General features: G+C 32.4%; 2 protein-coding genes across 2 annotated transcripts; one reads left to right on the top strand and one right to left on the bottom strand.

Annotated features, from left to right (window-relative positions):
- The first annotated feature begins 10,820 nt into the window (after positions 1–10,820).
- On the top strand, positions 10,821–16,474 carry LOC114758905 (glyceraldehyde-3-phosphate dehydrogenase GAPCP1, chloroplastic-like). Its single transcript, XM_028948012.1, has 14 exons — positions 10,821–11,003; positions 11,647–11,741; positions 11,867–11,934; positions 12,017–12,055; positions 12,519–12,619; positions 13,243–13,355; positions 13,474–13,573; positions 13,732–13,878; positions 14,152–14,212; positions 14,314–14,411; positions 14,513–14,655; positions 14,772–14,855; positions 15,225–15,314; positions 16,050–16,474. Exons 1-14 carry the CDS (start codon positions 10,941–10,943, stop codon positions 16,102–16,104), a joined length of 1,257 nt encoding a protein of 418 aa, XP_028803845.1. The 5' UTR covers positions 10,821–10,940; the 3' UTR covers positions 16,105–16,474.
- Positions 16,475–20,640: 4,166 nt separating this feature from the next.
- On the bottom strand, positions 20,641–23,493 carry LOC114758909 (pentatricopeptide repeat-containing protein At3g22690-like). The gene has a single exon (XM_028948016.1). It carries the CDS (start codon positions 23,411–23,413, stop codon positions 20,885–20,887), a length of 2,529 nt encoding a protein of 842 aa, XP_028803849.1. The 5' UTR covers positions 23,414–23,493; the 3' UTR covers positions 20,641–20,884.
- Positions 23,494–25,705: the final 2,212 nt, after the last annotated feature.

The raw sequence follows: 25,705 nt of genomic DNA, 5'->3' as shown, positions 1-25,705 counted from the left end.
TCTGCCATATAAAGTTAAACTATCAAGTTTTAGCACACACCTAAGAGAAATTTACTCAAGTTAAGAAAAAAGACAGCTGAAATAACAACTTCTGGATTGTACTAAACTTGACTAGGCCCAACTTTATCAAGATATACAACAGCAAAGGCTAATTCCGAGACAACATGAACTATGCTAAGCACAAATAAATACATAATAAACATAATTCGTGACGAAGTCATCCAGAATAAATCTTTCGAGGAACCTTTTTTAACTCCCAGATTGATAGCAAAACACTGTAACAACAGAACAGGTCCGGCTTTTTTATCAGGCACTAATGGAATAGTGAGAAATGCTGATAAACTAAACGTAGAATAGTAAGAATAGCTTATCAACTAAACTTGATCGTTTTAAGCTTCTAAAAATTGGAATTCGAGACGCCACAAAGGGGATATTCTGTAAATTCATCAATTGTGCCGAACTCTTCATTCAGCCAAAAAGAAATCCGCAATCATATTGAATAACCATGTTCCAGTGAACGCCACAACCCTAAAGCAACATTGAATCGAGTCTGAACTCGTTGATTGGATGACATTGTGTGAAATCCAACTGAAAAATGAAATTTTAACGGATTAAATCCTAGTTAACATTGAAAATAGTCAGGAACATACTTAGATGCAATCGCCAATAGGCTTTTACAAGGAGATGATGGAAATTCTGCCCCGGGAGGCCTACAATGGAGGCGAAGGAACGTACGTGGGAGAAAATGGTTTATAATGCAAGAAATGGAAAGCGTTACGAAGGAAAAAGACAGCAATCTTCTTTCTCTGTTTCTTTTTTTTGGTGCGGAAAAATGATAATTATTGAGAGAGTGACACCTGGCATGCCACGTTGATATTCTCTCACGACTCTTTTCTCCTGTGGGTCCATTAGGGGAAAATCACATTTTTGGACTCAATCCCAAGAACTTGGGAACTTATACTCTTCGTCTTCCTCTTCTGAGTATAAAATTTATTTTATAATACTACTTTTTATCTTAATTATAATATTTTATTTATCGATTATAAATAGAACTTTATAATTAAAATCAAGAAATTAGGAACTTATACTCTTCCTCTTCTGAATATAAATTATTTTATAACACTACTTCCGGTTTTAACTATAAAAACTCATTTGTAGTCTGCAAATGAGGTCTTATAATTATAACCAGAGATACTATAATTTATTCTATAAAATGAGTCATATACTTAAAATCAAAATAGTACTTAGTTAATTACTATAACATGCACATGAGATTAGGATAACCTCTTTAAAATACTTCCTCATAGCGTTAGGTTATATATGGTCGGCAAAAAAATTATATATTATTTTATAAATTATGTAAATTAGTTTATTGACAAATAATAAATAAATTGAATTGTATTTTATATTTAAAATCAAATTCAATATTTTATCTAACTCATGTATTAAATGGTGAAGGGAGTGATTTAAATTGATAGAACAAACACCTATGACTTATCCCAAAACATAACAATTTGTTGACAAGTGACTTATATCTAGATATGACGATGTGGATGAGACCACGAGTCATATCCATGACTTGTAAATACTAAAATTTATCAGAACTTTTATGTATATTTATATTAATGGTGATTCTAACATGCCTTATAAAATTCACTCATAATTTGTATACTTAAAATAATTATGATTTGTACATATGTATCGATTCCGTTCAATCCAAAATTTACCAAACTTACTCAACAAATTCCTTCTCTATTGAAATAAAAATGGCAAAGGTACAAAAGAAAATATTTGGATTATATCTATTTTAGGTGCATCTCATTTCGAAAATTAAAGTTGATACCCCTCGAGATCAAGATTTATGTTGATACCACTCGAGTTAAAGATTTATGGCCTTCCATGTCGATAGTAATTTTATTTTCTATTATACTCAACAGAAATAAAAAAAAAATCAGCTTTATATGTTTTCTATTTGGCCATCAGTTTTATATGGTTTTGAAAGACGCATCTCTTAAAAACTAATTCAATTTTTTTTTTACAATTTTTAACCAAAAAAAAGGTGATTCTCGAAAGATAAGGTGAAAAAAATCCTCAGGTGAATCTCAAAAGCTAAGGCTAAAAAAAAAAAGAAAAAACCTCTCTCTCTTGTAAAATTGTAATGCCAATATTACATACAACCACTTGTCCTAATTATAAGACCTTATTTCTAAACTAAAAATAATATTTTATAATTAAGACCAGAAGTAGTATAATCATACAAAGAGGCTTTCATGAGAAGATGACTAAAGTATATATTTAGTCCTTTAATTTCAGAGAAAGTTTTAATCTAGTCTCTTAACTCTAAAAAGTATATTTAACCGTCCTTTAAATCTAAAATTGTTAACAAAAAAATGATGATACTGAAATCTTAAATGTTGAGAAAACATTCTCAAATACTAATATATTAAGTTTAATTTTCAAAACAACCATGGTTGTTATAAAAAAGCATCATTTAAGCCTAACGATTTTAGGGTTAAAAGTATATTTTTTTAAGTTAATGGACCAAATTAAAAACTTGTATAAAATTAAAGAACCAAATATAAACTTTAACATGTAAAGATAAGTCTCTATTTTATGGTGATATCGATGAGTGATTAATGTTAGGTGATAGCAACACATGATTTTGAAGTTATTAATTAAGAAATAAAGCATAAACGTATAGATATAATTAGATGCATTTTTGTATTTACACAGATCAATCTGGAATATAATACAAAGTGTGTTCATATGGTCCGTGATTTCTCATCATAAATCTGTATGAAAGTATATCAATTTTCAATGCAAATGATTTACAAATTAATTGCTTCATTTAGTCCTTAATATATTAAATTTGGTCTTAAAATATAATATCTTAATTTATTTTATCTATCATATTTAACATTTTCTTCCAAATCAATTTATCTAACTTATCGATATATAATGTAAATGTTTTACATGAGGACTTTAAGGAGGAGACCATATCATGTTTGTTGTAAGTAAATAATTTATTTATTTTTATACCTACAAAGGAAATGATTTATTTGGCTTCCTTAATCCTCTCAAATTAATAAGTAATTTTTATAATAAAAACTCAAAGTAGTGTAACAAAATGCTACCTTCAATCCTTAATTTAAAAGTTAGATAACTAATTTTTAGATATTAAAAAAATTAGTTAAGTTAATTATTTGTAATAAATAGATATTGTCTTTTTAAAAATATCCTATTAATCATGTGCATTGAAACTATTTCTTGATGAAAACTCCCTGACATGTGAAACCACCATATGAATTATTTAGGGGTAAAATGGATAAATGTTGGAAACACTGTAGACTGAGATCTTATATTTAGTATTAAATTGAATTTCTAACTAGCTCTTATGTTAAGAATTAGAAGTAATACTATACTACCTCTGGTTTTTAATATAAGATATTGTTTAACTTTTATTTTTTTTCTAAATATAAAATCTCACTCTACTTTGTCTATCATATTTATGTTTTTTTTAAGGCAGTTTTTTTAATAATGATAGTTCTAGCCAATATATTTGATTGGTAAGGATATTTTGAAAAATATAACACCTATTTATTACAAACAACTATTTTTTTTATCTACTCAAACTAGTTAACTAGCTCTTATATGTAATACTAGAGGTAGTAGTTTGTTATGTGATCCATATGAGTAGGGGTGTTTTATAGAGTCTGGTTGCCTGCTATGTCCAACCAAGCCCGCAAAAAAAAAAAAGCCTAGCTCGCCCTAAAAAAAATGGCTTGAAAGAAATATTAGGCATGTTTGAGCTAGGCAAATTGCCAGGCAATGTTGGGCATTGGGTACGGTATGCTACCCTGCCTACTTGGCCCTGCCTACAAAAATATATATAATTTTATTTATATACATATTATTCATCTTATATTTATCTCCTGAAACATATTGTTGCATCAATATTTAGTGTTCTTAATGTTTATTTATTTTCAAATGATTTTGAGAGTTAGATGTCTTATCATTTACTGCGATCTGTACGACTATTCTACTTTTTTATGCAAACATTATGACCATTGACACTTGTATATTGGTAAATAAGTAATTATATATCGTTTATTTTGAGCATGACTTCAATAGCTTATAGAAGGATAATTGAGTTATTTTGAAATTTGTTTTGCTTCTTGTTTTTCTAAAACTGCGTCTTTTTGTTTAGTTAAAATTAAAAGCTGATCAAGATACTTTAAAAATTTATTAAACCAAAACAAAGTTAAAAAAATTCATATTTGGTTAAGAAATTTTAGAAACTAGAAAAGCAATTGAGTTTAATAAAATATACTAACAAGATTTTTTTTGTCATAGTCCACTTCTCTTAGCTACTACAAAATGTAGTTTCATAATATATTAATTAGTAATAACAAAATTAAGGCCAAGTTGCCATTTTAATATAAAGTTACATTATATTTTTTAGAAGGACGTAAATAATTAGTTAATTAATATAGTATATTGATTTGTTAGGCATGAAAGCCCGCCCTTCCTAACCCGCATTTGCCCAGCCCGAAGTTACTAGGGCTTTTTATGGGCCATATCGGGTAACAGGTTGCATTTTTTGACCTGTTCATTTTTCAGGCTATACATCAAATAAGGGTTCTGCCCTACCCAATCTTGGTCATGTGCAGTCCTACATATGAGATGAATTTTATCATACATGGCAACTCATACAAGGCCCAAGACGAATTAGTTAATTAGTTAGCATTTCTCTTGATCCTAAATATAGGAATTTGTCGAGGTCTTTATTTTGATTTTAAACATACAATTTTAATCTATTTTTTTCTCCCAATATTATAAATTTTTTTCTCAGGTTGTTTCTATTGATTAAAGAGTTTTTCTATTAATAGGATAATAATTAAAGAGACTTTATTAAAAATACCAATACATGTTATCATAAATAACTAATTTAATCAACTTATTAATATCAGTAAATAAGTTATTTAGTTTTTATATTTATTACTGGATCGATAAATAATATAGGGTTATACAAATTTGTTGCAGAAGTTTTCTCTTGACAGCGGCAAGTATCAGAAAGTTTTTTTTGTGCAAATATACTATAAAAATTTAAAACTATAGCAAGCTAACATTAACAGTTAAAATAATGATATCGATTGTTAATATTTTAATAATAAAAGATAATATTATTATAATTTAAAATTTTTGGAATATATTTATACTATAAAAATATTTCAGTACTAAGCGCTCTTATACTAACAATGGTTTAAACGGAAACAAATGGAAACACCGACACATGGACCCGCTTGAAGCATGAATAGCAGTAGGGTTGACCAGCCGCCTACGCCGACTGTGGTGGGATGCTGCGGGAAGGGGGGGGCGGAGGCAAAAAAATGTGACAAAAAAAAAACCTTGTGCCTATAAATTTTTTTTAAAAAAAAGCATAAAAGAATATAATGGGGCAGGGCCTGTGGTGGGTTGAAAAGCTGAAAATCAGTCAAACAAGAACTCTGAAAGGTTTTTCGGCCATCCAATCAAAGAGGTTAGTTTTCTTTCTTCCTTTTTTTTTTTTAAAAATAATATCCTTCCCTCACCAAAAAGCAACTGTGCCTATCATATTGCAAGGAGTTGAATACATAATCTTATGTTGAAGTAAAATCTGATGGTAGTTAGTGTCAGTTGAGCTAAAGGAGTTACAAGCAGCAATGTGAAATTTGATCAATAATAAGTCACCACGGAATAGTATATCAATATGTCAACTGATTAAAATTATGGAGAATTATAATGAGATCCTAAAAAGGAAAATAATTATAAAACAAGTCCCGAAAGTTGTCATGCTTCACTCTAGAACTTATCATTACAGGCTGTTTAGGTTATTATTGGGATCTTTTAATAATTACTCCCGTCCTTGATATAGGACCCAATTGTTGAGTTAGTTTTATAATACCCATTTATCATATTTATCAATTTTTTTAAATACTCTCTCCCTCAACCATAATCAGTAGAAGAGGAAGAGGGGTATTAAGAAAGATGATTATGGTATTTTAAAAAAAACATGTCACATTTTTTATAATTAACTAACTTATCTAACTTTTTTAATCTAATCAAATTAGTTAAATGGGTCTTATATTTAAGACCGGAGTATTTTTTTTTTGGGCTTCATTGTGATTCCCCCTTAAAACTATAGGAATGAATAAAAATACAAAACAATAAATAATTGTTAAAGAATTTATTATTTATTTATATTTTTTGACATGGGGGCACAGAGGGAAGTGTCCCATGAAAGCGAAGGGGGTTAGGTGGCGAACTGGCTGATCTATTACTCACGTGTGAGCCAGTCGGTCAACTCCCTCGGTCCACACACCAGCACAAAGGCCCCACCATCCCCGTTCCCTCTTATAAGAGAGGACAATATTTGAACCAAAAAAAAAAAAAGAGGACAATAAAATATCAAAACAGAAAAAAAAAAAAAAAATCCAAACAAAGAACAACTCCACTGGAGACCACGAGATTCGGTCCAACCTTACAAAATTGGCAGCGGAACGCCCCCGTTAAAATAAAAAATGGTCAAGTTGTCTCATAGCAGAAAAACTACTAACTAATAAAAGTTAGGTTTGCTAGGAAATTACGCATTAATATTTAAATTCTTTTATCTAAAAATATTTTAAATAAAATTTTTTTAATAAAATGATATTAAATAATTGCATAATAATTAATCCGTAATAGTACTATATTCATTCATATTCAAATATATTATGTTGTGCTATTCTTTTTGCAACTACGCACTTAACTTCCTTTGTTTTTTTTTGGCCAAAAACGTACTTAACTTCCTACAGTGGAGATTTGTCTGCCGTCTCTCCTATTCCCACCAACCCATTCTAAGCGAACCACCTCTCCCGCACACCAAGCAGCATTAACGCCGTGCTCCCTTTTATGAACGCATATTTCTCTGATCATAAATAAAATTTATTTTATAATATGTATATGATAAAATAAGTTTTATATTTAGAATTGGAATTAGGTTAATACAAACTTTGATCCCTCAAATCTATCCTCATTTTGATTTTGGTCCCTCAAATTTTAAACCATAGGTTTTAGTCCCTCAAGGGCAAAATAGTCCATTTTATTAGATTATAGGGACCAATATTTTATTGTAAGAAATTTGAGAGACCAAAACCTATGGTTTGAAATTTGAGGGACTAAAACCAAAATGAGAATAACTTGAGGACCAAAGTTTGTATTAACCCATTGGAATAATATAATAATAATGAGGGAATGAGACTTGTGTTTGAAACCATAAATTTAATAATTTCTCCACTTAGTTGAATGAATTGTTTTCAACTTAATTGTAAGTTCTCAATTTAACTGTGCGTCAAATTTATATTTTTTTCTTTAAACTATTCATATGGATTATACAAATTAAAGGGGTAGATAATAAATATGTTATTTTAAGAAAATCCCCGCACATTTTTTATAAATAATTAATTTTATTAATTTTCTTAGTTTATATAAACTATTTATTTAACTCCTACAGTAAAGTAGTCGGATCTTAAAACATTTAATGGCAAAAGTCCCATACAAGGCCACTTGACATGAGGAAATTTCAAATTAGACGACTAGATTCAATAAATCCCTAATTATTCCATGAATTCAATTTGGAATTTGTAAATGTTGGATATTTTTATCACATTGCCCTTATTTTTTTCTTTTAAATAAAAAACATCCTTCTCTCTTTTATCGGCAACTGACTATCGTCTTCATTGACAACCAACCGCCACCCTCGTTGGCGAACAGATTTTATTGTGAAAATTTTATTGTAAATAGTCGATAATAACTTGTGAGTTATTAAATTAAAGGCTAAAATATACTTTTACTCATTTAACTTTACACAAAGTTTTATTTTAGTCCTTTAATTTTAAAAAGTAAACTTTTAGTCTTATAACCCTAAAACTGTTAACAAAAAATGACGATATTGAGCTCTTGAATACTAATAAAATATACTAAATGCTGACATATTAAGTTTAATATTCAAAACAACCATGATTGTTACAAAAAATCATCATTTAAGACTAATAATTTTAGTGTTAAAAGATTAAAACTATACTTTTTTAAAGTTAAAGGACCAAAATAAAACTTTACATAAAGTTAACAAACCAAATATATACTTTAGTCTAAATTAAATTTGTTAGTTTTTAAGTTTGTCTTGCCAAATTAACACAACTCATTGCCCCATGCCTAACTCTTCTGGATAATTTGACCTTCTAAGCTTACATTCACAGACACAAAACAAACAATTCTGTCAACTTCTGAATAACTTGTTCTCTTTAAAAAACTAGATCAAACAAAGAAGAGGTATGCATCAAGGAAAGAGCTCATCTCATTGTTTTGTACTTGATTCAGAAAACAACCTTTCGTGCTCTTAAAGGCAAATCTTGGCTCTTCCGCTCCACCGAAGGATTGCCGCTTCTCATCAGTGGAATCAAATTCAAATCACTCTCTCTTCTACATAAATACTACCTCCAGTCTTAAATATAAGAGCTGATTGACTAATTTGACGAGATTAAATAAATAAGTTAAGTTAGTTATTTGTGATAAATATGTATTGTTTTTTCTAAAATGTTCTTCCTAATCAAGTGTATTGATTATAACTGTTATCATTAGAAGAACTATCTTAAAAAAAAAGAATAAATATGGGAGACAAAATGGATTAAGGTCTTATATTTAGGACCAAAATAAAAGTCAAACAAGGTATTATATTAAAGATCAGAGGTAGTAATAAATACTAATAAATAATAATATTAATAATAATAATAAATATACTAAAAAAGCTTCCACTTTGACTGTCACTTCCCTCAATACAAATATATAAGAAATTTCAAAATAACCTTCACACTTCTAAAAATAGTTAATATCGTAAAAAGTTTTTTTCTCTTTCCATATTAGCCTTTATTTAATAGGATAACTTACTCACAGATCAATATATTTTAAATATTAATTAAGGACATTTTTTAAAAATATCATCAATTACTCATAGAAAACATCAAATGCCTTGTATTTTTAAACGGGAAAAGAGTAGAATGCCTTACCTCCAATTGAGATTGTTGAATATGTAATTATTTGAATCAATATTTGTAACTGTTTTTCGGAAAATTTTGTTAGGAGCTAACTGTCATGCATTTAATGTTTTAGGACTTTATTGTCATTTCCCCATAAAATTAACAAGTACACGAGATAAAATGTTATTATTGTGTATATCGAATTACATATTTTTAAATTTTAAATTTTATAATATTAAATTTCGTTTAAAATATTTATCAAAACCTGAACTCCTCAAAATTCGTCTTTAGAGTATCAACTTTTTGTGTGTGTGTGGAAATAATGATATCAGGATGATAATACAATGACTGTTTGAACTTATATTTTTTACTTCTTTTCTTCTTCTTCTTTTTTTTTACTGTTTTAATTTTTACATGTTCATTTTGTTAGAGGCTTCCATACAATTTTTAAAAATATTTTTACATATTTTCACACAGTGATAATTTTTAAAATCATCAAATTTATTATTATTATTTTTTTGGTGCCTTGATTCAAATGAAAGGAGAATGACATTTAAGTTTTTAAGGTCTCAAAGCTTTTTTTTGGGCAAAAAGTCTCAACCTTAAGTGAATGACAATTAGATCCTTGAAAATTTTTTATAAAAATTTAAGTAGTTATAAACAGAAATTCCAATCATAAACTAAGACTAGCATCTAAAATTCAATTACCTTATTTGTAATTAAAACTCCTGAATTGAAAATTATTTAAATTAATATTTACAACTCGCTTTTTTTTTAAAAAAAGTTATGAAAACCTAATTATCATTGACATGCTTTTTTAATTAAACCTTACTATTTAGTCAAAATACAATTTTTTTAAGTAGAGTTAAAATACAATTTTAATATTAAAATAAGACGAGAAAGCCCAAGCTTGTTTTTTTTTTTGATATGCTGAGAAAGTCCAAGCTAGTCCAACGTGAATTTCGAGGTATTACAAATACAAGCAGTTCGCCAAAAATATCATACTACCATTACCCTCGTGCTCCTTCTATGGAACTCCAAATCTCTACCGTTCATTGGCCGCCCTCAATCTATTTACGAGAAGTTTTTTTTTTTCCCAATAAAAAATGCACAATGCTCATGAGATGTTCCCCTAAATTAAAGATTTCAAAAGGAAACTAAATTAATCCCAAAATTCTCATAATACTACATGACTACAAAAAAACACAGCACATCAAGTAACAAAGTCTTCCCTCAAATCTCAAATAATAAAAAATTATTTTGAAAAAAATCCGAGTTACTATAATATAGTTGTATTTAAAAAATGGAGTTGATCGCATACAAAAATTAAAGACATTAGCTGCACGATTGATGATTGATATATAGTACTATTTTCTGTTTTTAATATAAGAATTTATTTGACTTTTATTTTAATTTTAAATATAAAATTTTAATATAATTTGTCTCTTATATTTATTTTTTTAAAATAGTTTTTATAATAATGATAGTTTTAACTAATATACGTGATTGGCAAAAATATGTTATGAAAAACAATATCTATTTATCATAAATAACTAATTTAAATAATTTTTTAATTTATTTAAATTAATTAATTAATTCTTATATTAAATACATGAAGTAGTGTCAATTTACTTGCGAAATAATTAATAAATCATGGATTCAGGTTTTGGCTTACGCTCACCTGCACCAGATCCCTGCCCCTGAACCAGCTTTCCTCATAAGAAGCTCCGAAGGTGCTGCGTAAATTGCATATATAAAAAAAAGCCATATTCGCATTTTTCCTGGGTTGGTGCAAAAACCAAGGGAGCTACTCCTGCATAAGCCTTCGCTCGCCTACCTCCTCTCTTCCTTTCTCCGAAGGCTAGGGTTCCTGCTTCAGCTTCTACAATGGCCGCCTCTTCTATGCTGAGATCTGCGCTCCTCTCTTCCTCGCCCTCTGATGGTTTTAAGGTATCCTGTCATTTGGAATTATGTTACCGCGTGTTTTGATCTAGTTTTGTTTGGTGATGCTGCTATTCGAGTCAAGATCAGTTTTTTTTTTGGGTTTTATTTTAGCTGTTTGGTAACGAAGAAAGCGGGAAGAGAAAGGAAACACAACTGTGAACTTGTGTATGTCATGTTCTTTTGGTTAACAGTAAAATGTGTTAAGAACTATGCATTTTGGGTGAAAAGTGTGTGTTTGAAACATGGAAGAAGATTCTGCTGCCTAGTCCTTGGTCATAAGGATTTTTCAGTGCTTCTTCGTAATATCTGAGCAGCTGAGATGATGTACTTGTTTCTCTGATAATTTTATGTTATCGCGTATTTTAATCTTTATTGTTTGGTGGTGTTATTCGAGTCTGGATTAGGTTGCTTTCATTTCTTTTCTCTTTGGTCGTCTTTTCACTGTCTTCTTACCATGAAAACAGGGGGAAAACGGCATTTCTATCTTGTGTGTGTGATATTCTTCTAGTTAACTGTTAGTGTGTTGAACTAAATCCTTGTTTGTGAGGATTTCCCAGTGGTTCTTCGTAATTGAAGATGACGTACCAGTTTCTCTGATCATTGCAGGGTAATTAATTTTTTTTTTTTTTGACTTATTTTTATGATTCAGGTGTCGATCAATATCTCCAGTAGCAATATAAAGTCTTTGAAGTTACAGTCTAACATTTTTGGAACTTCTCTCCCAAGTGAATCATTAGTCATGCAGTTAGTTGCTCGAACTTCTGAAGGATTGGCCTTTCTTATTCTCCTTTGCTTTTTTTGCCTGTGACTTATTTTAAAGCTCCAATTCTTCTGGTATTTTTGATCATGAAATTTCATAATTTGCTTAGAAACTGCAATGCCCGGAGTATCCAACCTATCAAAGCCACGGTTACTGAAATTCCCCTGCCCGTACAGAGTAAGGATAAAACAACTCGTATGTTCAGAAAATACATATTTAATAGTTTAATTATGATTCATGATTGGTTTGGTCTGTTTAGAATCAAAGAGCGATGGGAAGACCAGGATTGGAATTAATGGTGAGTTTCTTGTTGCTAAAGTTCACTCTGTTATTTTTATTTTCTGGTGAAATTTAATTTACTACACTATCTATTTTGATAGATATCTTTTTGCGTTGCATCTATTCCGCATTTAAGCTTTGCCTTGCTTCAGCATCCTTTTATATCCATTATGCTTTGCTTTTGTGGGGTACTGACGTTTCTGAGAATAGGCCTTCTTGAAAACAGACATTTTTGTTTTTCTTCCCAATAGAATTTTAATTTTATCAGTATGATCTCATTATTGCTTAGGGGGATAAGCCACCCTTCTAAGTAAGATAAGAAGAAAGGCATCGAATGAATTTTCATTCATAAATTTTAATGTGTGAATATTTTCTCTTATCAAATCTGAGGAGACATGATGTCGTAGGATGAAAATTAGCTCTGAATTTCAAGTAGGTCTGTTTCAAGTTGAATAGACATTCTGTATGCTTGAATTGTGCAGGTTTTGGTAGAATTGGAAGGCTGGTGTTGCGTGTAGCTACTTCCAGGGATGATATTGATGTTGTAGCAATTAATGATCCTTTCATTAACACTAAATATATGGTATGTATGAGGAATCCCCTTGGTTTTGCTTATAGTTTTTAATATTCACTGGTTGTTTGTACAATTTCTAGTGATTGTTTCATCTATCTTGATGAAGTTTTATGTGGGGATTTGTGCATCTAACCTGTAAAAATCTGTGTCAAGACAATGCATTTTGATTTAATCTTATGCTGGATCTTTTTCTGTCTTCTCAGCTGGGATGCTTTGCAGTTGTATATTGTTTATGCCTATCACTTTTTATACAAGTTTATAAGTTTTTGGATTATTTATTTATTGGTGATTTCTTTATCTGTTTTCCGACGTGAGAAGGACTTTAACATGCAGTACAGTACCCTCCTGAATTTTAGAGTACCCTGTATAGTCATTTTCAATCTTTGCACATGGAAACTCGTGCTGTTTGAGTCTGTGATGTTATTTACTTGTTTTTGTATTCCTTTTCTCCTCATGCCTGTAATGTTTTGAACCTAAAACCAAAGAACTCTAGTGTTTTGGATAACCAAGGTTATTCTCAGAGCAATGATGCTGTTTCCTTTTCTGCATTTGTCTTTGTTGCGTTATCTTCTTTCCTCACCTTTCTGCATACAGTTTTGCTTTTTCATTGGTAACTTCTCTCTCTTTTCCAGGCGTACATGTTTAAATACGATTCTACGCATGGACCATTCAAGGGATCCATTAAGGTTTTGGATGATTCCACTTTGGAGATCAATGGAAAGAAGATAAAAGTTGTGACCGAAAGGTAAGCTGAACCTTCATTTTTGAAATGATGTTTCTAATGTGATCATCACTAGTATTTTACAATGCTAGTATAGATATCAAAGCACTCTAAAACTTGACAAGCATGCATTTGTATACAGAGACCCTGCAGAGATTCCATGGGGCGAATATGGGACTGATTTTGTTGTTGAGTCTTCTGGAGTTTTTACAACTATGGAGAAAGCCTCAGCACATTTGAAGGTTGCTATGTTCATATACTTAATTTTTTAAGAGTTCTCTCGTTTCCCCTTCTCTCTCTTTTCCCTTTCCCTTTGTACACTTTCCCATTACGTCTTAAGTTTAATTTTTTTTTTTTTTTGGAATACAATAAGTTGATGATGCTGTTATATTATCTTTAGGGTGGTGCCAAGAAAGTTGTAGTCTCAGCTCCATCAGCTGATGCCCCAATGTTTGTGGTTGGAGTGAATGAGAAGGCGTACAAGCCAAACATGGATATTGTTTCCAATGCTAGCTGTACTACAAATTGTCTCGCCCCCCTTGCCAAGGTTTGATTGCGTCCTGTATTGCCAAGCTTTATTAGTTATCAAGGACAATATTATGCATGAGAATGTTTATGTTTTTGCATTGCACAAGCTTAGCATGATGTCAGTTAGCAAGCATAGAAACCAGTTAGGTTGAATTTGAGGTTTCAAATGTCTTAGGGCACTTCAATGGCTTTTTAAGAAAAAAGAACCTTTGGAGTCTTCCTATCCTTCCTCATATCTGTAGCTTGTGGGAAAGGTGAAAGCATCTGATTATTCCTAAATTTCTATTTTCAGGTGGTTCATCAGGAGTTTGGTATAGTTGAAGGTTTGATGACAACTGTACATGCAACAACAGGTCTCACTTGGCCACATTGCCTATTACTTTCTGTTTTACTCGTTTGATATGTTGATGTGCAGCATCCAATCCATGACTTGATTGTGCTTTTTATTATTCAGCGACACAGAAGACTGTAGATGGCCCTTCAATGAAGGATTGGAGAGGAGGACGAGGAGCTGGTCAAAACATAATTCCTAGTTCAACTGGCGCTGCGAAGGTAAAAGCTGGCTAACCTGGAAGAGATGTAAGCTGGTCAAAACATGATTCCTAGTTCAGTGTAGATTAGTGTAACTGGTTTCATTATTTATGTAATCTTAGGCTGTTGGGAAAGTTCTTCCAGAGCTTAATGGAAAGCTCACTGGGATGGCATTCCGTGTTCCTACACCCAATGTTTCTGTTGTGGACCTAACCTGTCGACTTCAAAAGAGTGCTTCCTATGAAGATGTCAAAGCAGCAATAAAGTATGTCTAATGCTTTGTTTTTTGTTTTTTCCACAATGATTTTCATTTGGGAGTGTTCTCTACTAATCCTGTGGATCTTCTTGGTATCTACTGTTCCCGCAACTACTAAAATGAAGGTATGCCTCAGAGGGACCACTTAAAGGCATTCTTGGATACACAGATGAGGACGTTGTCTCTAATGACTTTGTTGGTGATTCCAGGTAAAATTATCTTTTGCTGGACTTGAACTTTTTGTTGGCGATAAAACCATTGTCAGCATCTTGAATATTATTGGTTTTCTTGTCTTTCTCAAATATACATGCTTAAGATGTGATCTTTTGCTATTGAATGGGGGAAGAAAGAATTACCAGGTTTAAATTGAGATGCCACAAAACAAGAGCTGCATAACTTTGGTATCAACGTAGCTCCTAGAAATGCTAAGAGCGGATGTACCTATTGCTAAATTAGAACCCTGAACCCTTCATTTTCCTCTTTCCGTTACTAGTCGAATAATTGCAAGGGTTTTGTACTTTTTGTGTATCTTCTTTTCTTGGAGAATGCCTTACTCTAAATGATTCTGATTTGAACAGGTCAAGTATTTTTGATGCTAAGGCTGGGATCGGTCTCAGTGCATCTTTCATGAAGCTAGTTTCTTGGTATGACAACGAGTGGGGATACAGGTATTGGTTTCTTGAACTTAGCATGAAGTGGTACTTTGTACGTGAACTTGTGTTGCACACAAGCACAAGCATTTTGAGTTTGTCTGAAGACAAAATCTCGGTTTCAGTCCACAAAAGTGTAACAATTAATTTAATATTCATGAGTTTTTTTTTTTTTTTTGGGGTCTTGGGGCATGAGAGGATGAGTTTTGTCCAGTTTCAATAATTTGATGTTTGATCCTTGAAATACTCCTCCGATCCTTAATATAAGGTTTAATTGTTAAGTTAATTTTGGTCCTAAATATAAGACCTATTTTTTTATACTTACTAATTTTTCTTAAATTACCTTGATAGATATTTCTTCAACTATAATTAAGTAATTGAGGGAGGGGAGATATTAAGAAAGATGATTATGGTGTTTTAAGAAAAATATCGGGTTTATTATAATTAACTAACTTACTTAACTTCTTTAATCTAATTAAATTAGTTAAATAGGTCTTATATTAAGGACCGAAAGAGTAGATTATAACATCAATTAGGACCTCTGGAGTTCAAGGTGAAATTGGAATGAGATCATACTCTTAGTTATATACACAAAAATTCTGGAATTTCTATTGACATTATTTTTGAGATAAAAAAAAAAAGGCTTTTGTGTTCAAAATCAAAGACTTTTTGTCCAGCTTCTCCTCCGCCCCCTTCCTCCTTCCTCCTTTCTTTTGGCATCTAATCATTTTTGTTGAATGTTTTGTTTTGCAGCAACCGAGTGTTGGACCTTGTAGCGCACATGGCACTTGTAGGGGCTCTCAAATGAGCCCATGATAGTTGTCTCTTGTCATTGATGCTCCATTTTTTTTTTTTTTGTAAACTTGTATGCTAGGCTAATAGGGTTAAGAGGTTTTGGCTCTGATTGGGTTTGGATAAAGCTGTGAAGTGAAAATCATCACATCATGGGCGCTTGGGGAATAATTAAAGATACGAGTTCATCACTACACAGGTGCTTGGAATTTGTTTTTGTACCCAACGATTTGCAGTACCGGCATCCTTGATTCGAAATCCTTGACATTGATCCGTGTTGTCTGGTCGGATAGGAGTCAAACATTTAATACTCTTTCCAGACATTTCAGACCCATTCTTAATTATTGATACATGGTAATAATTTAGTTATTCTATTTCTCTTGCTATCTCGATGAAGTCCCTTTAGATTATATTTGAAAGTTTGCATTTTTTTTTTGTAGAGTTTCCTTGAGATTTTGGTATTTATGATTTGAACTTGAATGTGATCTACACTACCTTTTCATTCAATCCTTCTGTAGTTCACCGCTATGCAATGTGCTATTAAACAAATTTTCTGAAACGTTTTCATGTGTATTTCCAAGTTGGTGTATTGATGAATCTTATGAGAGTGTGTTCTCTTTTAAAACAAGTGAGAATCACAATGAGGTCTTCAAAAGAAGAAAATAAATGTACAAGTAAATAATTGTTATTTAGTATCTTAAAACAAGTCATTTTAAGCTGTTATTGTTACTCGGATTTTTTAATAATATTGTTTATTTGGGACTTCACGGTAATTTTTTCTTAAAATAAATGAAGGGAAAATGTATTGCTGATCAAACAAACCGGAGGAGGTTAACTAATAATCTGTTATTGATGGGCAGAGAAATGCGTGATGCAAAAAAAAAAAAAAAGGGCAAAATAACCAATGTTCACTTGTTAGTGATATGAAGAGGCATAGTCATGAACTGGACTTGAATTTATTGATGATTATGAAGGAGGAGTCAACCAACTTGGGGGAGAGAAGCAATCTTGTTGTTGGGACCCACGAAGAGGCAGACGCGGTTGCAGCAGAAGTCTTGAGATGGCCGAACCCCCACTGTCACTAGTGGGTTGGTTTTACCGTTTTATTGATTACGCTAATTGCCGCGTCAGCATCTTTCCCCACCATTTCTGGCCAGTTTACTCTCTACCCTTTTTAACCTGCAAACACAAGCAGATTATGGATCCGTTTGAGTAGCAGTAGAAAAAATAATTTATTTTTAATCTGATTTTTAAAAAAATAAAATTAAGTAATGTGATTTATATTTGGATTTACTTTTATAAAAGTTAATTTGTAAAGTAAAACAAAATTGTTGGGATTATGATTGAATAAGTAAGTTTAGTTTGGAAAAATGACAAAAAATTATGACTTTTATTAAATAATAAAAAATAATTAAAATTATGAATTTACAAAATACAATAATTTTAAATTATGATAATAGGAAAAGTTATATTTAATGAATAAAATTTATTTAAATTAGAAATCATAGTAATGTGAAAATTTTTGAATCAAATAATATTACATAATTAATTGGATAATATACTTGGGAAAATGACAGATAAAGAAGGTGAAATATATGATATTCTAATTTGGAAAGCTAAGAAAATGTAGTAACAAAGAGGAAAGTCCTTCCTAAATTAGAATTTTAAAATTCAGTAAAATAACAAAAATGCCTTTTGTTTTTTCTTTTTTAAAAAGCTTAGCCCCCAGTCAACGGCATAGGCTGGCCACCGGTGTGGTGGCTGTCGGTGGAGCTTTTTTGTCACAGTTTTTTTTTTTTCATGGGAGAATATTGGTTTAAAATGACAGGGGTGGGATTTGATCCCACAACCCCTTAGTCATTTGGGCCAACAAAAAGAAAAATGACCATTGGGCCATTAAAAACTTCTCAATCTTATAATGCAAATAAAAATATAAGTTGACTCTTTTACTATGACTCTAGTCTGTGACAACAATTTACCTCAAGACGACAAGTCTTAATTGAGAAATAACAAATCTAAATTTGATATTAACAAAGCAACTTTTCCTAATACATAACAAGAAGTAACATGTACATTAATTAAAAATGACCATAATTTATTTGAAAATGACATGTCTTTACTGAAAAATGACAAATCTAAACTTGATATTGACAATGTGTCTTTTCCTAATACATAACAAGAAGTAACATGTACATTAATTAAAAATGATTATAATTTATTTAAAAATGATGTATCTTTACTGGAAAATGACATGTCTTTAGTGAAAAATGACAATTTATTTGTGAATGTACATGTTTGTCGTTTTCTACTAAAGACGTGTCATTTTTAAAAATTCTAATTTGGGAAGGACTTCCCTCTCTGTCATTATATTTTCTTAGCTTCCCAAATTAAAATATCATATATTCTACCTTTTTTATCTGTCATTTTCCCAATATACTTCGCATAATTTATGTAAATATAAAATATAAAATAATATTAAAAATTAAAAATAGTATAAAAACTGTTAAAAATTACTTTTTACTTAAGAGAATATTAAAAATAAATAACTAAAATCTGACTAGGAAGCACAAGGAATATGTAGGGAGAAGTATAAGAACAACATAAATATAAGAGCAAAATATCTTTTAATTCCAAAAAACTACTTTTACATAAGTCATAAATAAATTTTAGGTACTTTATTTTGAAATCATGCTTAAAAAAAAATCAGCTTTTGACCTATAAGTCAGATTGACTAAAAACTGTGACAAATAGCTTCTAAATTTACAAATTAACTTAACACACTTATAAGCTACATTTTTCCCTAGAATGCCTTACCAAACAGGCACTATAAGACCCTGCTCATCCATTTTTTTCCTCTATAATATTTAAAACTACTGATGTATTGTGTATGTATATACAAGAGGGTTATCATAGTTTCCAAAACTTACTTTGACCAGATTGGTTTGATTGACAATGATTTTTTGTTAGAACTTCCTTTTTTTATTTTTTTTTGGGGGAAAAAGTGGTTTTGGTAAAGTTGATTTTTAATATTAATATGTTGATTGATTTTATATTAATATTAATTAATGAAGAATACCAATCTGTTTTTTTTACTATGAGTCACTTAGAGGGTAATTAATGATCATTTTTTAATTTTACCTTTATTTAATTGTCATTGGAAAGAGAGAAAGATGATAGAGAGAGGTGAGAATGATTTGAAAATGTAAAAGGAGAGAATTTTAATAAGGGTAAATTTGAAAAAGTTCATCAATTTAATAAAATTTCTTAACGTGTGAAAACAAGTAACTCATAAGAATCATCAGGAATATATATTGTTAGAGAAAGAGAGATGACGATACCTTGAGCACAACATGCCGGATCAGTACAACCACCAGTGAGGCAAGGAGGATAGGCTCCGGACATGGCTCTTCCGTTTTGTTGTTCACTTCTTTCAAACTTGCGAACTGTTCTCTCTTATATACACACACCTTCACCAACGGTTCATAAATCATATGTATTCATACTTATTACGTACAGATCATCATATTATGTCCCCATTGAAAACCTTGTAATGATTATTCTATATATGATATTAAGACACAGTATATTGTTGCTATACTCCTGAACATCGTAATAAAATTGATAATAACTTGCATTATTTCTGGATTATAAATAATATGATTCAGTTCTCATATCATCATATGATTCTTTTGAACTGATCACTAGAAAATCCTTGACTTGGTGAACACAATTGGGATGGAGATTCGTAAGAATCAAGTTCAAATTGAGAATTAGTGTGGTAATTTTGCTTCCCGTTTGGAGCTCTTGTGAAGAAACACTTCGAATGCTTCTAACCACCTTTGCACAGTAGATTCCAAAGGGGGCAATCATTGCAGACATGCATATTACAATAGCAACGAACACAGTATGAAATCAAACGAGTTCAAACCATATTCTGAAAAAGTATATGATAGTCTAGAAGAATAAGAATCAAATTCATTGTTTTTCTAGCACCAACCCATGAGATATACTTCGATTTAAAGATCAAAATCAGAGTAGGACTACACAAAGAAACATCCTGCTTAATTTTTCTCTCTGCATATATACAACAATTAGTTTCCCTAATGTAGATGCAATCAGGAAATGCAATTATTCGACTATTTTACACTCTTGTAAATGCAAATATTATCTAGCTCATGCTTGCATCCAGATTTGTTGATCAAAAGAGCTGCAATGTATCAAGATTACATGAAGCAAATTCCAATCCCAGGACACCGTCGCTTTATCACTCCCATACCTCATGGATGGGATTAGGCAGATCCCCACAGCAATTATACCGCCAGCCCCTTCATTACCTCATAAATACTCTACTTAGGCAGTGAGACCAGTTGAGAATTGACAGTGAGGATGAATATAAGCCCTAAGAAAACGTCATTCATCCTTGCAAAGCTGAAGCGAGCATGTGACTCATTGAAGAAGTCCATCGGAAGACTTCATCTCATCTTCATATTGCTAAACTCTGGAAGGGGGATCTGAATGCTTATGTTGATTCCATTTTTCAAACATTAGAAGGCTAATCCTGAAGCCATTTTGTTTGCTGGCTGTCCATGATTTAGCAAAATCTTTATGTATTTTTTCTTTTCTATAACAAAAGAACATCTCCTTCCGTGATCCCCTTAGTTCTCTGTGTGGCTTGGTGCTTATTTAGCTGAAATTGGCCACGCAGGCAGTTGAATTGTAGTATCAGATATCAAAACTCCTCTTTCTAATCCTTTCTTTTTTTTTTTTTGGGGGTAAAAATCCTCTTTGTAACCCTGTTACCAATAATCTCCACAAGAACAAAATCCTTGCTTGAAAATGTGATACCTATTATTATCTCTGACAGTGATTTCCCTTTTGTACAGTTTTGATACTAATTTTGCGAATGAGTGACAATCAGAGCACATCCTAAGATTCTTAATCACCCTTATAGGCATACCTGGACTGGTGGTGATCAATCCAAAAGCCATGGCTAGTTTCTCACTGTGCCTACTAAGCAATTGCTCTTTCTCCCTTAAATCAACATCTATCAAGACGTTGGTTATATCTGGAACATACCCTGCCTCACCTAGCTTGCAATTTATTTCCTTTAGCATTAAATCAATGTTTAATTTTTCTGGGTGTGATTGATCATCAGATATGAATTCGTGAATCATTCCATTAACCTGTATTGAACTTAATCCAGGCAATTTCGGAACCCCTTTTTCCTTCAATTGCAGCCTAACTTTCGCAACGTCATCCCATTTCCTTGCAAACGCATACGTGTTTGATAGTAACACATGAACCCCTGGTTTTTCAGGGGCCAATTCAGTTATTTTATCAGCTGCATATTGTGCTAATTCAACATTTTTGTGAATCCTGCAAGCAGCAAGAAGAGAGCCCCAGATCACATCATTAGGTTCCATTGGCATACGTTGGATAAGATCAAGAGCTTCTTCGAGAAACCCAGCTCTCCCGAGTAAATCAACCATGCAACCATAGTGAACAACCTGAGGACAGATTCCATGAGTTTCCTTCATTGAATTAAAAATTTGCCTCCCTTTCAACACACAGCCGCCATGACTACATGCTGTTAATAGTACCACAAAAACAACCTCATCTGGTTTCACCCCTTGTTTGAGCATTTCGTCAAAACTCTCAATAGCCCCTTCAGCATTTCCCTCCATAGCCATTGCTCCAATGGCAGCTGTCCAAGCAGACACATCTTGTTTGTCCATTTTACTGAAAACACTTATAGCACTTCTGGAATCACCACACCCTGAAAACATATCAACCAAAGCTGTACCTAGCTGCAAGTCAATATCAATGCTTTTTCTCCTAATGTATGTATAGACCCACTTGGCAAGATCGAAAGCTCCTAAATACCCACAGGCAGATGCAATGCCCACCATTGTCACCCTATCTGGTTTCATCCCATTGTTCTGCATCTCACGGAATAGCTTAATTGCTTCCTCAAACATGCCCTCCTGAACCAAGGCACCGATCATGGTGTTCCAGGATACAAGGTCCCTCGTTGGTAGCTCATCAAAGGTTCTCCAAGCTAGTTCCAAATCACCATCTCTAATAGAACCTGCTATTAAGGTGTTCCATGATACCACTGTCTTGTTTGGCATAGGCTCAAAAACTCTGCAAGCTGCTTCTTTTTCACCACATTTCATATACATGTCAATAATGGCATTGCTTATGCTGTCCCAACCTTCAAGGCCATGCCTCAAGACATAAGCATGGGATGATTTTCCTGCAGACAGATCACCTAACTGTGCACAGGCTGCAATTGCTGATAACAATGTCACCCTATCTGGTCTCAGTCCTAGTTGCAGCATGTCATGGATTACTACTTGTGCTTCTCTGGCCATCCCATGGTGAATATAATTTGAAATGATAGTGTTGTAGAGAACCAAATTTTTATCATCACATTGATCAAAAAGTTGCTCCGCAGCCCCTATATCTCCACACTTCATGTACATATCAACAAGTGCATTTACCATGTGGGTATTAAACTTCACATCCAACTCATCAATATAGGCACATACTCTTTTACCTAATCCTAAATCCTTCAACTTTGCACAAGCAGAAATAACACATGCCATGGTCACCGAGTTAGGCTCAACACCAGCCTCAACCATCTCAAAGAACAGAGAAACTGCCTCTTTTGCTAAGCCCCACCCAGCATAACCATTGATCAAGCTAGTCCATGACACGACATTTCTCTCAATCATTTTATCAAACACCTTTCGTCCTAACTCAATCTCCCCACATTCCGCATACAGATGTATCAAAGAGTTCCTGACAAACAAATCTTTCTCTAAACCCATCTTGATAACTACCCCATGAACTTGACTGCCCTCAGAAATCGCCATAGATTTTGAGCATGCACTGAGTAAAAACGGGAAGGTGTACTTATCAGGCTCAATGCCCAAGACTACAATTTCATTGTACAAGAGGATTGCTTCGTCACAGAGCCCACCAAAAGCATAGCCTCTTAACAAAGAATTGTACATGAACAACGAACCGATGGTACCTTGGTCCTCATTGAAGGATTCGATAGCACTTCGAGCATAGGACAGGCTCTCATAAGTACCCATTTTGACACAAGCGGAAATTAGCTTGTTAATGTAAGAAGCTTTGTGACAGAGACCATTCTTCATTATATCACAGTGCAGTTGTTGAAGTTCCTTCATGGTTTTGCAATTTTCAAGTAGCAAACTATGTGGGTTTTTAGCCATGGCTTTGAATTCCTTGTGGATCGTAGGAGTTGAAGGTGGGCAAGGCGAAACCATAGGAGATGCATGAAGGGTTGCAGCCATGGCGGAATTATTCTGCTAATTCTCAAACGAAATCAACAGTTCCAGTGATATAATGTCAAATACCAAATCCTGGAAAGAAAACATAGAAATCAAAGAAGGTGAGAATCCGAAATCCCTTATAACCTTGAAGATGATAGGTGGATCCGAAGAATAAAGTCGGGTCCTCTGATCCAGTCACCAAAAACAGTGTGTTTCATTTACTTTGGTCCTTCAAAGCTACTCCCTGATTTGGTCCCTTAGCCACAATATCTTCTGATCCTTGACTGTCATTCTTCTAATTGTCAAATATAGTGTCCTTCCTCCTGAGTGTCCTGCAAATTAAATCCAAATAAATGAAAATGATCAAGTTTGAATAAAACTGCTATGATAAACTAATTTAATAAAAAGCTGATAGTTTAATTAAATTAATAACAAACCGTAAAATATCATCTGTAAAATCTATAATTACAGGACGCTATCCACTCACCTGCTGATCTCCTAAAAGTATAACTTACTCCTATTTATCCACCTCTGAAATATGGTTGCTCCTCAATCCGTGAATGTCTCAAAAACAAACGCATTAATACTCAAATTATAATTTTATATAAAATTCCCCAATATCTCATGCACATTCCAAATTATCTCAAGCAAAACCACTATCACTTAAACCAAGCTCTTCTATATAAGAACACATCCATTTAATTGACACCCACTTCCTCATAGTCAATATCCTAATATTCTAACTAAGACTTGTATTCTTTAATTTATTTATCAATCATATGCAACATCTTTAGCAACACAATCACGATCTCATAGGTACCCAAAGAATAACATGAGAACCAGCAGGCTTAGTGTTTGGATTATAAATTAATTTCCTTCCCATATAATATCATGACCCCCACAACATTCAAATTTTCAATATAGAGGAGCAATTAACTCTTACTTCCTTCAAGTGTCTCAAAGTAACCAAAGCATAAATCATAATCATCTCATATTCCTAACCAAACAATCTCCTCTATCCACATTAGATCATAATGTCTTCTAAACTAACTTCCAGAACAACATTTAAATTATACATAAACAAAACCCATGTTCTTCTCTTGAAACAATTTATATATAAAAGAAAAACTAGAGCTTTAATCTCATTCACGGAAGATATAATCACAAGCTCAATTAATAACTAAATATTATCACACCATATGCTACAATAAATCAATTTCATATATCACACAATACATCAAACACGTTGAGTGCAATTATAATCAAGCAAATTCAACAAGCACACTAATCCACAATTTCCACTCCAATACACACCATGACAGCCACAATAGACCAAGAACTATCATAATTTCAGCACAGCGACGCCTTGAAGAAAAGAGAAAGAACCACACAGAGCCACAAGCAAGCAACAAGAACAGGTTCAAAACGCATAGCAAGAGGAGTGAAACTCACATAGACTCACACTTCAGCCCTGCACATCACACGATCACATAGGAGAAGAAGAAAGCGAGACACAGCTCCCTCACGACAGCATCAGTTGAGGAGGCAAAGGAGAGAGAAAACGAGGGTCACCGCAATAAGCAAAAAGTCGGCGGCAGACGGACGGACAGTGGCGCACACACCACCGGCGAAGATGGAAACCGAGAAGGATGGATGGGGGAAGAAAGATGACCAAGTTTCAGGAGCCTTCAAGCTTTTTCCTCTCTCAGCGCAATGAACCGACGGGAAAAGGAGAAGACTAAAAATCTAATGTAACTCAAAGCACAAACACAAAACAAAGGAGACGATGGAACCAGTATGCGAAGTTTGAGGAGCGAAGGGATTTACGGATGATGTTTACATATAGTGGAGATAACATCTGATTTTTGCCTTTTCCTCCTGTTTCTCGGCATTGTGGAGAAGAAAATGTTCTGCCTTGTTTTATTGAATGAGCAGCAAGTTATCCTGTTCTTATTTTGAAAAAAGAAAGAGAGAATTTTTTGAAGAAATATATGATGAAAAAGAAATTTCCGTTATGATAAAATATGATTTTTCTTGATGGATGTGAAGGAGAATTATGAGAAAATGAAATATCTTTTTATCATTAAACATTTTCCCCTCGTAGTACTCTCTTACATTGAAGCTCAACTTTGTTTTGTCAAGTTTTTTTGTTGTTGTTATTTTAAGCATTAAATAAATATTTTGTATTGAAGATATATACATGTGAATTTAATCTTTTCTTGCGGAATTCATACCAGCTTTCAATTTTTACTTCCTTTTTTTTTTGGGGTAAAAAATGGGGCAAAAACGGGCTTTTTTACCAAAATACGATAA

The sequence above is a fragment of the Neltuma alba genome, unplaced genomic scaffold (genome assembly GCF_004799145.2).
Source record: "Neltuma alba isolate B1F8T4 unplaced genomic scaffold, ASM479914v2 tig00010772_pilon, whole genome shotgun sequence".
NCBI lineage: Eukaryota > Viridiplantae > Streptophyta > Magnoliopsida > Fabales > Fabaceae > Neltuma > Neltuma alba.
This window is presented reverse-complemented; position numbering and strand designations above follow the sequence as displayed.